Below are 14360 nucleotides of genomic sequence, written 5' to 3' on the forward strand. Positions count from 1 at the left end.
TAGAGGTATTCATGGAACCTCTTCACTCCAGCCACAAGTGCCAGTGCCTCCTTGTCGAGCTGGCTGTAATTCCGTTCCGTCGGAGATAGCGTCCTGGAAAAGTAGGCGAGCGGTGCTTCTCTTCCGTCTGGAAAACGGTGATTAAGGACAGCGCCGATGCCAAAAGGTGAGGCGTCGCAGGCAAGGACCAGCGGCCTGGATTCACTGTACTGTACCAGCACACTGTCCGATGAAAGGAGAGCCTTGACCGCGTTGAAGGCCGCCGTCTCCCGATGACCCCAGGCCCAAGGCGTCTTTGTGCTAAGGAGTCGGTGAAGAGGCTCAGCCACTGTGGCTTTGTGGGGCAGGAACATGTTATAAAAGTTCAGCAGCCCCAGGAACGCCTGCAACTCCGTCTTGTTCTTTGGGATGGGGGCCTGCTGGATAGCGCGGATCTTGGATGTGGTCGGGTGGAGGCCAGAGGCATCGATAAGATAGCTCAGGAACTCTACCTGTGGAACGGCGATCTGGCACTTCTCCCTCTTTACCTTGAGCCCGGCCTCTTGGAACCTGGTCAGCACGGCACGGAGGCGCTCGAACAGCTGCTGGTGTGAGTGTGCGGACACCAAGACGTCATCAAAATATGGTACCACGCCCGGAAGCCCTTGCAGGAGATGCTCCATAAGGCTTTGGAAAATGCCAGGAGCCACACTCACCCCGAACTGCTGGCCCAGGGTGAAACTTCACTACATAACAAAAAGTTCCCTCGAAGAAGGAATTTCATACGCTTCACCTGCTGGGCTGGTGGAAGGGGCTATTAATTAAGAGCAGAAGGAGCCTCTGCTTCAGCTGGTCGTGCGCGCTCTTGGCTACTCCTGTTCCCTTGTGTTTTTGCGCTCCCCGCACCTCTTTCCGGAGAAAGAAGAATCGAAAGACTGCGGATCCACTGAGCCTGCGTCGGGCGGGCAGAAGTGCTTCGAAGCAAGGCGCTGCGTGGGTGGGCGCACCTCTTCTTCCTGTTTGAAAGGGCGAGGGGCGCTCGCAGCCGGTCCCCGTCCAGTAGCTGCTCCCAGGGACCATGGCATCTAACCTGGCTGAGGACCTGCTGTGCCCGATCTGCCTCTCCGTCTTGCAGGAGCCCCACCTGCCGGGCTGCGGCCACAGCTTCTGCCTGTTGTGCATCAAAAGCTGCGTCCCCGTTGGGCAGGGCGCGGGGAGCTGCCCGGAGTGCCGCCGCCCCTTCGGGCTGCAGGAGCTGGCGTCCAACGTGGCCCAGAAAGCCCACCGTCTGGAGCTCGACGGCGAGCCGCTGCCCGCAGCCGCCCGCGACTTCTGCGAGGAGCATGAGGAGCCGCTGGAGCTCTTCTGTCGGCAGCATCGCGTCCCCATCTGCGTGATCTGCCGGGATCTGCCACGCCACCGGGACCACGAGTTCCTGCCGATCAAAAATGCTGTGAAGGACGCGCAGGTCAGTGGCAAGGCTTCTGCGTATTTTGCCGTCGAATACGCGCAGGTAGTCAACGCCAAGGCTTCTTTCTCTGTTCGGAGCCCGGGAACCGGCTGTAGCAGTGGTGACACGCGGGTCGGGTTCAGACGTGCGGTCCAATCCCGTGTGTGCCTTCTCCACCCCCTCACAGAAGTCGGCTTCGCTTGGGTTAAATAGGGATTGCTTCCCAGGTTGCTGCTGGTTTCTTGGCGATCACTCATAGCCAAGTAAGATTGTCTTCCACGAACACGGTCTTAACAATGACTGTGGAGGCCAATTCTGGATCCACACGTCCTTCCACAGTGGGGACCTTGGTTTCCTGGTGGGAGTTGATCACGATGTGGTGAGTTGGAGTGTCTTCAAAGCCCATGACACCTTTGGTAAAGGCTGTTCTCCAACTGGAGGGCTTGCAGGCCAGTGTTTTCCAGGTGTCAGTGTTTATCCTACATTTTTAAAGATTTGCCTTGCTATAGTCTTTAAACCTCTTTTGTTGACCACCAGCATTACGCTTTCCGTTTTTAAAATGAAGGCATTGCCCCAAGGGGGATTTTGGATTTTTTTGGATTTTGGAACACCAATGAAAAGGTCACAAAAACCTTGTGCAAACTTTCCAGTTCTGCATACCTCTTATATCAGGACAAGAAGTTAAAAAATGGGAGAGGGGAAGGTTGGCTGATGGTAAAGCCATCTGGTCAGAGGCTAATACTGGGGTGTGGGAAAATGCAATAGGATGTGTTATTTTTATTTAATTTTGTTTCTCACCTGCCCTTCATCAACAAGGTGAATTTAAAAACTGGTTTTTGTGTATGTGTTTATGCTCTTTTAAATGTGGCATCCATTATGTCACACGCAGCACAGCACCTATTTGTGGCTGGCCCCCGACCTGCATAACTTTCTCAAAAATCCAGGTTTGCCCAGTGTCCCAGATGGACTAGCAACCCCTGCTGTAACATCTCTCACTTCTTTTCCCCATAGTCCAACACTCCTGTTAAACTAATTTACCCCTCCATCATGCTCTTCTAGCCCTATATTTCTGGCCAACCAAGCAGTTCGAAAGCATGCCAAAAAGTGCAAGTAGATAAATTCCAGCAGGAAGGTAAATGGCATTTCCATGCGCTGCTCTGGTTTCACCAGAAGCGGCTTAGTCATGCTGGCCACATGACCCGGGAAAAAACCGTCTGCGGACAATGCCGGCTCCCTCAGACTGTAAAGCGAGATGAGTGCCGCAACCCCAGAGTCGTCTGCAACTGGACTTAACTGTCAGGGGTCCTTTACCTTTTCGGTTTTGTTTAGTCATTTAGTCGTGTCCGACTCTTCGTGACCCCATGGACCAGAGCACGCCAGGCACTCCTGTCTTCCACTGCCTCCCGCAGTTTGGTCAAACTCATGCTGGTAGCTTTGAGAAAACTATCCAGTCATCTCGTCCTCTGTCGTCCCCTTCTCCTTGTGCCCTCCATCTTTCCCAACATCGGGGTCTTTTCCAGGGAGTCTTCTCTTCTCATGAGGTGGCCACAGTATTGGAGCCTCAGATTCAGGATCTGTCCTTCCAGTGAGCACTCAGGGCTGATTTCCTTAAGAATGGAGGGGTTTGATGTTCTTGCAGTCCATGGGACTCTCAAGAGTCTCTTCCAGCACCAGAATTCAAAAGCATCAATTCTTCGGCAATCAGCCTTCTTTATGGTCCAGCTCATACTTCCATACATCATACTGGGAAGACCATAGCTTTAACTATACGGACCTTTGTCGGCAAGGTGATGTCTCTGCTTTTTAAGATGCTGTCTAGGTTTGTCATTGCTTTTCTCCCAAGAAGCAGGCGTCTTTTAGTTTCATGACTGCTGTCACCATCTGCAGTGATCATGGAGCCCAAGAAAGTAAAATCTCTCACTGCCTCCATTTCTTCCCCTTCTATTTGCCAGGAGGTGATGGGCCCAGTGGCCATGATCTTCGTTTTTTTGATGTTGAGCTTCAAACCATATTTTGCGCTCTCCTCTTTCACCCTCATTAAAAGGTTCTTTCATTCCTCCTCACTTTCTGCCATCAAGGTTGTGTCATCTGCATATCTGAGGTTGCTGATATTTCTTCCAGCAATCTTAATTCCGGTTTGGGATTCATTCAGCCCAGCCTTTCACATGATGAATTCTGCATATAAGTTAAATAAGCAAGGATACAATATACAGCCTTGTCATACTCATTTTTAGCCCTGTAATATACCTTTTTAGCCTGTATTATATTACTATTTTCATTTATATACCACTTGGTATTTTAAGAGATCTTAAAGCAATTTACAATATAAAAATGTGTGTGTGTACATGCGCGCGCGCACACACACACACACACACACACACACACAAATAAGTACACATTAACACCATATCACAAACGTATTTCTAGAGTTTCCTATAGCTACCCTTTCTCTCGCCCCACCCCATCCCCACCCCCCACCATGGCCTTCAACCCCCCCATGGCAAGGATCCTGATGATTTTTTTTTAATGGTTATATGATTTAGTGTATTTTCAATATGTGTAACAAGTGTTGCCTCTCCTGTTTTGATAAACGAAAAATAGACATGTTGTATGCTCAATGTCTCTGGCTTTCTCTGCTAAACAGTGGGAATTGGAGACAATTCTTAGAAAACTGGAGAATTTCCTAAAGACCGCTGGTGACACCGAATCTTTTCAGCTAGAAGAAATTTCAGAGATGGAGGTAAATGATATACATCACACAGACCTGTACTTGGAGTCAGTAAAAGATTTCAGTTGTAGGAATGGGGCAAGATGGGTAGGCCAGTTCGAAGGTCTACTCCAAGATAGGTTCAAGGTTGAATTCCTTATGCCAGTTTCTATCTCTTGGCCTAAGGTTAAAATGTGTGAAAGTAGAGGAATGGTGGAGAATGATACTGGCCATCCTGAATTTGTTGCTGGAAAGGTAGGATAAAAATATAATAAACTAGCTGTCTTGTACCCAGCATTGCTCAGGAATGCTAAGAACCAAACAAACAAAAATTGGTGCAGTTTTGAAATCGGTGGGTAAAGTTACTGCAGTCTTGAAAGGACCAGTCCACCATCTTGATTCAAAATTGGTGTCCAATTGTATCCAAACATAGACCAAAAAACCTGCTCATTCAACTGGGGAATAATTGTGAAACATTTGGTTACAATATCTTAAGAGATACCCAAATACATATACAGTGGTACCTCAGGTTACATACACTTCAGGTTACATACGCTTCAGGTTACAAACTCCACTAACCCAGAAATAGTACCCCAGGTTAAGAACTTTGCTTCAGGATGAGAACAGGGGGCCACATTAGCTAAAGTGGTACTTCAGGTTAAGAACAGTTTCAGGTTAAGAACAGACCTCCGGAACGAATTAAGTTCTTAACCCAAGGTACCACTGTATTAGATAACTGAAATACAAAACCAGCCCTGTATTTAAATAGCAGTTGTTATCATGAGGTATAAGTGCACCAGGCGAATAAGTTAGCAATAGTCTGAAAAGTGTTGGTTTCTTGAGACTCTAGAAGACAACAATACGTGGCTGGCAGTCTGCTTCTAGCTAGGTGGTGGGTCACCTGTTTGCAGGTCTGACTAAAATCAAGCAAAAAGGAAAGAGCTTCAGTCTTGGCTAAACCACCTCAACAGCTGCTTCCTCCATGGAAAGCTTGTGAGTCCAGAATGACTCCCAGGCTGTGCACCTGGTCTTTCAGGGACACGGTTACCCCATTCAGGACCAGCAAACACACATCTTTCAATTAGGCCCATAATTTTTGAAGGAGTCCCATGTTCCAAATGGCTATCTGAATCACCCCTGCGGATCCCTATACAGCGTTGTAACAACTACCGTCCTTGTTTCTGCAAGAAGATCAAGCAGATTCAGTCACCCCATCTGTGCTTGAGTGGGCCTGATCCTCAGTTGCAATAATAAAGCGTGTAGCAACTGCAATTTAGAAGCTGAATATATTCAACGATTTCCATTGTACTTTTTAAAAATGGATTTCGTAAATCGGAAGGTATTTGCTGCACGGCTGTTGTTGTTTTTCTCTTTAAGATTAAAAAAAATCTCTCCTTGCTTCTTCGGTTTTTCTACCACTTGCAGAATTGCACTAAAGACACCCTGAGTCACATTTCCAGAGAGTTTGAGGCTCTCCACCAGATCTTGCATGAGAAGGAAGAAAGTTGTAAGAACAGAGTCCAGAAGATAAGCAAGAAGAACCTGAAGGATGCCGTAATACATCTGAAAGACGAAGCATCTTCGTATACAAAGATGATTGCCAGGATTAAAGCAGCATTAGAAACCACAGACCCTGTGGCCTTCCTGAAGGTAAGAGCAGATTTTTATGAATGGTTTACCTTAAAAGACTGGATGAGATTTTCAGAGCCAGGGAAGAGCATGGAATCCATTGGGTTCCACAAGTAGGTTATGTGGATTCTTTGGGCATGAGCTGACATGGGGAAAGTGGGTGAGGGGAACATACCGTATTTACTCGAGTCTAACGCACCATCAAATCTAATGCACACCTCAATTTTCAGAACCTTGAAACAAACAAACAAAAAGAGCATTTGATGGTGAATGTAAATGCACCATCGAATCTAACTAATGCGCACCTTAATTTTCACAACGTAGTTGGGCCCAAAAAAGGTGAGCATTAGATTTGAGTGAATACAGTAGTTTGGCCAGATAATGATAGCTAGCTCTAAGCAATACGACTAGACTAGATGTGATTATATATGGCTGCCAATTTGCTTTCCTCATCACTCTTAACCATGAGTAGGCAAACTAAGGCCCGGGGGCCGGATCCGGCCCAATTGCCTTCTAAATCTGGCCTGTGGACGGTCCGAGAATCAGTGTGTTTTTACGTAAGTAGAATGTGTGCTTTTATTTAAAATGCATCTCTGGGTTATTTGTGGGGCATAGGAATTCACCCCCCCCCAAAAAAAAAAAAAAAAATAGTCTGGCCCCCCACAAGGTCTGAGGGACAGTGGACTGGCCCCCTGCTGAAAAAGTTTGCTGACCCCTGCTCTTAATTCACATATTCGGTTGTTATCAAGCCCTAAGGCTGAGCTTTCCAAACTTTTCATGTTGGTGACACACTTTTTTTACATGTGACAAAGTAATTCAGTTTTACTGGCAAATTGGAGGTTAAACTAACCCCTTTCCAGCCCTGGGAGGAGTATGGGGAGCATTCAAGCCACACACCTACACATTGCAACTGACACACTCACGTGTCGCGACACACAGTTTGGAAAGCTCTGCCCTAAGGTTCTTTATTTGTGCACAATATATAAAATTGTAGAGTTGGAAGGAACTGTGAGGATCATCTAGTCCAGGGGTCAGCAAACTTTTTCAGCAGGGGGCTGGTCCACTGTCCCTCAGACCTTGTGGGGGGCTGGATTATATATTTTTGTGGGGGTGAACGAATTCCTATGCCCCACAAATACCCAGAGATGCATTTTAAATAAAAGGACACATTCTACTCATGTAAAAACATGCTGATTCCCAGACCGTCCACGGGCTGGATTTAGAAGGCGATTGGGCCGGATCCGGCCCCCGGGCCTTAGTTTGCCTACCCACGATCTAGTCCAACGCCCTGCAACGCAGGGATATTCAGCTGTCCCTTACGGGCATCAAACCTGCAACCTTGGCATTATCAGCACCACGCTCTAACCAACTGAGTTATCAATCTGGCTCAAGGTTTATCGGGGGAGGGGTGGAATACTGTAACCCAGCCTTTCCCAACTGTTGGGCCTCAACACAACATTTGGATACAACATGTAAGACATAGAACAATGATTACAATGAACAGTAAGCTTAAAAAAAGCAAGAACAGATTCAGCTACATGTCAATGCCACACTTATCTGGGTAGGCCTGCATAAACAAAAATCTTTTTATTGGGCGCCAAAAGGAGAACAATGAAGGCGCCTCCATCACTGATTTCTTAAAATGTGGCACCTGTAACAAGGCCAGTTCCATCTGCCTCGGGCAGCCTAGCCAATGACTAGGGATGATGGGAGTTGTAGTCCAACAGTGTTTGAGTATACCAGTCTTCTCATATAGTATGTATGAGCAATAAGCTTTTTTTACAGGCGGTCACAGGACGCGGGTGGCGCTGTAGTCTAAACCACAGAGCCTAGGGCTTGCCGATCAGAAGGTTGGCGGTTCAAATCCCCGCGACGGGGTGAGCTCCCGTTGCTCGGTTCCTGCTCCTGCCAACCTAGCAGTTCGAAAGCACGTCAAAGTGCAAGTAGATAAATAGGTACCGCTCCGGCGGGAAGGTAAACAGCGTTTCTGTGCACTGCTCTGGTTTGCCAGAAGCGGCTTAGTCATGCTGGCCACATGACCCGGAAGCTCCCTCGGCCAGTAAAGCGAGATGAGCACCGCAACCCCAGAGTCGGTCACAACTGGACCTAATGGTCATGGGTCCCTTTACCTTTACTTTTACAGGCCGTCACAAGACTTTTTTTTGCCTGTATCATTTTACACATGCTTGTATTTTTCTTTTGTGTATAGTTGCCCCTTGGGTGTTTCTTTGTAGACACTTGATAAAGAATTCTAATTATTACTATTGCCTTGCTTATTTTGTTTGTACAAATATTTATACCGCTCGACATATAAAGTACTGGAGCGGCGAACACCTCAGGACCTGAAAGCGTATGTATGTAATCAGATACAGAAAAACAGTAGAAGTATCTTCAGGAATGTGGAGAAATTGACTTTGGTTTGGCCTGGCTGGACTTGCATCCTTGAGCTCTGGTGTTGTGAGGGGAGCGCTGCTAATTCTTCCATGTTTTGAGGGGGCGGTGAAGAGAGGAAGAGCTCACTGACTACATCTCAATTGTTCTCTTTCATGCAGGGCTTCAAGCAACTGAGGCACGAGTAAGTTCATGCATTCATATTTCACCCCTGTGCAATAACGTCTTCAGAAAATGTCTCTTCCCACGAGACCCTTGGTTTGAACCCCTTTAGTCCCTTACCCAAAGAAGCCAGATTTAGAGCACCAGCCTTCCCATTCGGCCCCTCACAAACCATGTCTGCCTGCCCCACACCTGACATCAAATAATAATATAATATATATAATATTTGTTAATTTACCGTATATACCCTGCCCATCTGGCTGGGTCTCCCCAGCAACACTTGGGCGGCTTACAACATATAAAACCCAACAAAACGTCAAGCCATTAGAAAACAATATATCCTATAAAAGGTAAAGGTAAAGGTACCCCTGGCCGTACGGGCCAGTCTTGACAGACTCTGGGGTTGTGCGCCCATCTCACTTAAGAGGCCAGGGGCCAGCGCTGTCCGGAGACACTTCCGGGTCACGTGGCCAGCGTGACAAAGCTGCATCTGGCGAGCCAGAGCCGCACACGGAAACGCCGTTTACCTTCCCACTGGTAAGCGGTCCCTATTTATCTACTTGCACCCGGAGGTGCTTTCGAACTGCTAGGTTGGCAGGCGCTGGGACCGAGCAGCGGGAGCGCACCCCGCCGCAGGGATTCGAACCGCCGACCTTTCGATCGGCAAGCCCTAGGCGCTGAGGCTTTAACCCACAGTGCCACCTGCGTCCCTATAATATATCCTATACCAAACCGATAAATCAATAAAAAAACCAGTAATAGCAATAATAAGAAACAGTTTACAGTTAATACCCAAATTAAAGTGACCGCCAACCCCAACTAAACATTGTAACCAACCCAACCAAAGTGAAATGGAGGAATCAAAATTAGACCCGTTTAAAATATTTTAGCCAGTTGCCCCAGTGCAAGAGTTGTTCCAACAATGTCCCAGTGGCCTCCCAGGAGCCTCTTTTAGCTGTTCAGGGTGAGTGTGGGCCCTGCCCCCTAGGCCAGGTGGAAATGGGCCTTGCAGCAGAGAGCAGGTCTTCCCTCCATCGCTCGCGGCAGCAGCAATTGAACGTGACATCCAGCAAGGGGCAGCGAGAGACAAGGCTGGATCCTATGGCTGTTAATCAGGATTTGAACTCGCTGCTCGTTCTCTGAAGTGCAGGGAGTTCAATCCTGAGGACCAAGTTTGACAGGTGGGCAGGACCACTCACCTGCTAATCACATGGTTAATTACCTGACGTCCGATGGTTGACAGGTGGGTGGTCTCACCTTTCCGTTAGATTTGGCCTGCAGGGTTTGTGGGAAGACAAAGATTTGGCCTCCAGCCGAAAAGGTTCTTTTCCCCATCGCTGCTCTGGACAGATGTATGATAAAACTCCAGATTTCCTAGAAAGTAATGTTGACAAGTGCACTTTTTTTGTGCATTTTCTCCTTGACTAGATTGTGCCTTTGGATTCCTACCCCACCCCCAGCAATGTCCCATTAATACTTTTTGTCTGAAAAGCACCAGCTACAATGCAAATTGCCCTTCTTTATCGAAAGTTGAAACTCTTCATAATTTTCACTCCCTCCATATTTGGAGAGAGCCGGTAACATGTGTTTTATCATACTAAATGAATAATGTAATGATTTAATTACTATTAGATCTTTATCACACCCTTCCCCTGCCCCTTTATTGTGGCCTTCCTCCCAAATATTCTCAGGGTAGAAGAAATTTGCCCCCAAAAAAATAATAATGAGGGGGATAGAGCTGTAACAGAGCGGTTCAACAGTGGAATGGTCTCCCTCAGGAGATTGTGGACTCTCCTTCCTTGGAGGTTTTTAAGCAGAGGCGGGATGGCCATCTTGTCAGGGTCCCTTCTAGCTCCACAATTCTATGATTCTACCTTACCAGGGAGGGCTTTTAGTAAACATGGGACCACTACTAAGAAGGCCCTGTTGTGGGTTTGTGCCAGCTGGGCAGCACCACCACCAGCAAGGAAGCCGATTGACCCTTCCTTAACCATGGTTTGTTTAGCCAACCCGCCAAACTATATAAAGTCAGGGAAACAAAACAATCGGGCAAGGTGTGCCTCCGTGAGCAAAATACTCAAGCTGATGTCATTTGGGGGCTACTTTGGCTTCTTACTGAAAGGCCTGCAATGTTTTGACCCTTCCTGACATGGGTGTTGCTGTGGGTTAAACCACAGAGCCTAGGACTTGCCAATCAGAAGGTCGGTGGTTCAAATCCCCACGGGCTGAGCTCCTGTTGCTCCTGCCAACCTAGCAGTTTGAAAGCACGTCAAAGTGCAAGTAGATAAATAGGTATCGCTCCGGTGGGAAGGTAAATGGCGTTTCCGTGTGCTGCTCTGGTTCGCCAGAAGTGGCTTAGTCATGCTGGCCACATGACCCAGAAGCTGTACACCGGCTCCCTCAGCCAATAAAGCGAGATGAGCGCCACAACCCCAGAGTCGGCCACGACTGGACCTAATGGTCAGGGGTCCCTTTACCTTTACCTTTACCTTACAACCTTACAGTTGCAGGAATTTATGTATAGGTTGGGGGGGTTGCGCCTCTAGCAGATATCATGCACATGCAGTCCACTACCAAAAACAGCACAATCACTTTTCTGACTTTTGTGATTTGTCCCCGCAAAGCACTTCATCACAGTTTCTTCCTATCTATTCAAAGGGCCTTTGCTGCACGATACCAAATGTAAGAGTTCACTGATAAATGTATCTATGTACTGGCTCACTGGGAAAACTTCAGAAATTCATATAGACATGTGAGCTCAGCTACTCAGCAGCCCCTCTGCCTGATACCTGACAGGCAGGTAGCCATTCCAGAAATAACAAACCCAGATGATGACAAAAGGGTGTGATTAACTTGGCTGGGAAACAGGGAAATGTAAATATCTCTTTTGTTACACTTGATGGGTGTTTGGTGGAGGGCCAGGAAAACCGTGGGGCAGGGTCCAGGATGCTCAGATTACTGCCACCAGACCTCCCCTTTTATGATGTAACTGTGATGTAGTTTGGGGGGGGTAACATGGGGATTAGCAGCTAATAAAAGTTTGGGTTCTCTTTTGTTCGGGGATTCCATCTTGTTCCACCTTGTGGCAGGTGGGAGTCCTGTTGCAACAGTCTTCAATAAAGACCAAGCCTACTGGCTGCTGTTTTGCTCTGGTATTCCTGGCTGATGTCCTTGTTTTTTTGCCCAAGGAAGCCCTCAGATTTCTCAGTTAACACTTCCCAGTAGGCAGCCCAAGGCGCTTAGTGGCAAGCGGGGTGTGATCCATTGGGGGAAAGCCCTCTCTGGCAATCTGGTATACACAGCTGTGTCCTCCTCCCTCAGAACTGCGGTGGGCGAGGACAAGGGAGACAGTGGCGAAGAAGAGGCTGGAATCGAGGAAGAATGTGACAGCGATGAATGCGAGAACAACAGCACGGAAGATAACTCTGGTTTGTCCGGTGGCATTGCGATGTCAGCGACTGTAGCCCTTGAGAAATTTGAGGCCTCGCTGGATTTTGATGTGTGGAAGAAAATTTTGCAGTCTATTGGGCCCAGGGACTGATACCCCAACCCTAACCTTTTATACATAGATGGCCTTGGCACAGTTATCTGCTTGGCTTCAAGTGATGGCCTGTAATTGAACTATAGTACTGACAGTGCTCTGATTTTTTTATTATTATTAGTCTCTCACCACCCACCCCTTCTCTCTACCCCATCCCCCTTAATTCCACTAGTGGCACCACTACAGTTTTAATGGAGGGTAACATTTTTGGACGGGCTTTAGAACAACAATATGAGGGAACTGGTAGCTTCTTTTGAGGCAACTCTGGGGAAGCTACGCTTGCTGTTTTGAAAACACACCCCATATCAGCCTTTGCTGGAATGGTACCTTTCGGGTGTTTTGGACTACAAATCCCACCAGCCCCAGCTAGCATGTGTTACCTGGGGCTGATGGGAGTTGTAGTCCAAAACATCCTTTTCCCCCTGAGCAGCATTGGGGGGTAGTCTGGGGGGGGGAGCATTGGCAGCTGTGTGGGGAAAGTTGTGGTCTTGCCCAGGGACCCCAGAAGTGGAAGCTGGCACTGCCAGCAGGTATTATTTCATTCATTCTTTGCAAACCCAAGCATGAGCATTAGATGGCATACACTTTGGCAGATGTGGAGAACATTTGGCCCTCCAGATGTTGCTCAGCCTCGGCTCCCAGCAGCCCCCTGCTAATATGATTGGCAGCTAGGGATAGTGTGAATTATAGTTCAGAAATCCCAGGGGCCAAATGTTCCCCATCTCTGCTCTATAGTATTTTGTAAAGTTAGTTTCATTTTTTAAAAAAAGATTCCAAAATCTGCATGAAACATTCCAATTTGCAGAATATCACGTTCCTATGACTCGGCCCTCTGAAATGACCTGTATCCTCTGTTGATTTGTCTTGTTTCTACCTAATTACTGAATACTTTTTAAAATTGTGATATATTGAAATGTTGCATTGTTCGCCGATGACGTTGGAAGGAACAGAATATAAATAAATAAAGATTTCTACACACACACACACACACACACACACACCACTCCTCACAAGAAGATCCCAGGATCAGCTTATAGCACAGAAGCACAACACAATTTGAATAATAGACAACAACTTGCCTCTCCCTAACCCCAAAACGATAATTCCATGCTGGAAAGAGGACACTGATATTGTCAAAGAGCAGAGCCAAGTGGTGTGTCTTCAGCAATGAAACAGAAGCTGTGAGCTGTACTTCTCTGGTTGTGCAAAAAAGGGTCCTTGTAATTTCTGCCTGGCTTCTACATTTTTTGTCCTCATTGGTCCATTTGACCTTAACAACCTTCAAAGCAAATGGTCCTGTCTTTCCCCCTTTTTTTCCTTTTTGGCAACTGCCATGGCCAATTTTGGAAAAACCAAGTGAACTGAACCTTTCCAAAAGGGATATTTTTAAAGCCTGTATCTTTGTTAACCCAAAGATTGCATGATCCTTTTGTAAGGAAACCATGCATTTTAATTTTTAAGTCATTTGGAACCTAATTTCTTTGTTTTACTGCCAGCAGATGGAGCCTTGTTTGCTGTAATTTCTGGAGACTCTGAGTAAAATATTAACTTATATGCCAAACTAAGTGTCTGTGATTTATTCTAGCCTAAGTGTTTTGCCAGGAAGTTTTGTTTCATAGCTCCCTGATAAACGTGCATGGGGAAGACATTTTTATTTCAGCAGGCATTCTGATTTAATGATTAATTTTAACAGATATTATAGCTTGTGTATCTTTTTTATATAACCTTATATTACTGCACTATTAACCCTCACTTGATTGAAACGTAATGAAGGAGAAGGAATAGCATTGCAGAACCTCAGCTGGCATTAGTTAGTTTCTCTGCAATATGAGTGAGCGAATGGTGTCAATTTGAGGGAAATCGCCTCAGTAACAGGCAAGGCTCAAACTGACTTCATGTGAATGACTCACCTCTCGTTTGTTAGGCAAGAGCAACTACATTTCTGCACCTCCTGATAATCATGTGACTTGTGGCCTAAAAGTGTCAGGGTGGCAGACTTCTTACATCAGATAGCTTCTTGCATTGTAGATCTTGAGAAATGGAAATGTTATGACGCAGCTCAATAAGAAGCCAGGAATAGAAAGTTGTTTTGGATCTTCTCCTTCACAGCGGGCAGACAAGATTCCGTTCATCTGGAATTCTGTGCTAAAATCTAAATTTACAGTAAGGTAAAGGTAAAGGGACCCCTGACCCTCAGGTCCATTCGTGACCGACTCTGGGGTTGCAGCGCACATCTTGCTTTATTGGCCGAGGGAGCTGGCGTACAGCTTACGGGTCATGTGGCCAGCATGACTAAGCCGCTTCTGGCGAACCAGAGCAGCGCACAGAAACGCTGTTTACCTTCCCACCGGAGTGGTACCTATTTATCTACTTGCACTTTGACATGCTTTCGAACTTGAATTCCCCCCCACAAAATACTGAGAGTCACGGCAATTTTTAGCAGCATTTGCATTCTCTTTCTCCTGCTTTCAAGGCAGGAGCTTATAGATGCCATATAAATC

General features: G+C 46.8%; 1 protein-coding gene across 1 annotated transcript; it reads left to right on the top strand.

Annotated features, from left to right (window-relative positions):
* Positions 1–1057: 1057 nt before the first annotated feature.
* On the top strand, positions 1058–13420 carry LOC307210933 (nuclear factor 7, brain-like; the record flags this gene model as incomplete). Its single annotated transcript, XM_079967137.1, has 5 exons — positions 1058–1447; positions 4074–4169; positions 5562–5786; positions 8318–8340; positions 11640–13420. The coding sequence occupies 5 exons, from the start codon at positions 1058–1060 to the stop codon at positions 11857–11859; spliced, it is 954 nt and encodes a 317-aa protein (XP_079823263.1). The 3' UTR covers positions 11860–13420.
* Between the last annotated feature and the right edge of the window lie 940 nt (positions 13421–14360).

This window comes from Podarcis cretensis, assembly GCF_951804945.1.
Source record: "Podarcis cretensis genome assembly, chromosome: 2".
Taxonomy (NCBI): Eukaryota; Metazoa; Chordata; class Lepidosauria; order Squamata; family Lacertidae; genus Podarcis; species Podarcis cretensis.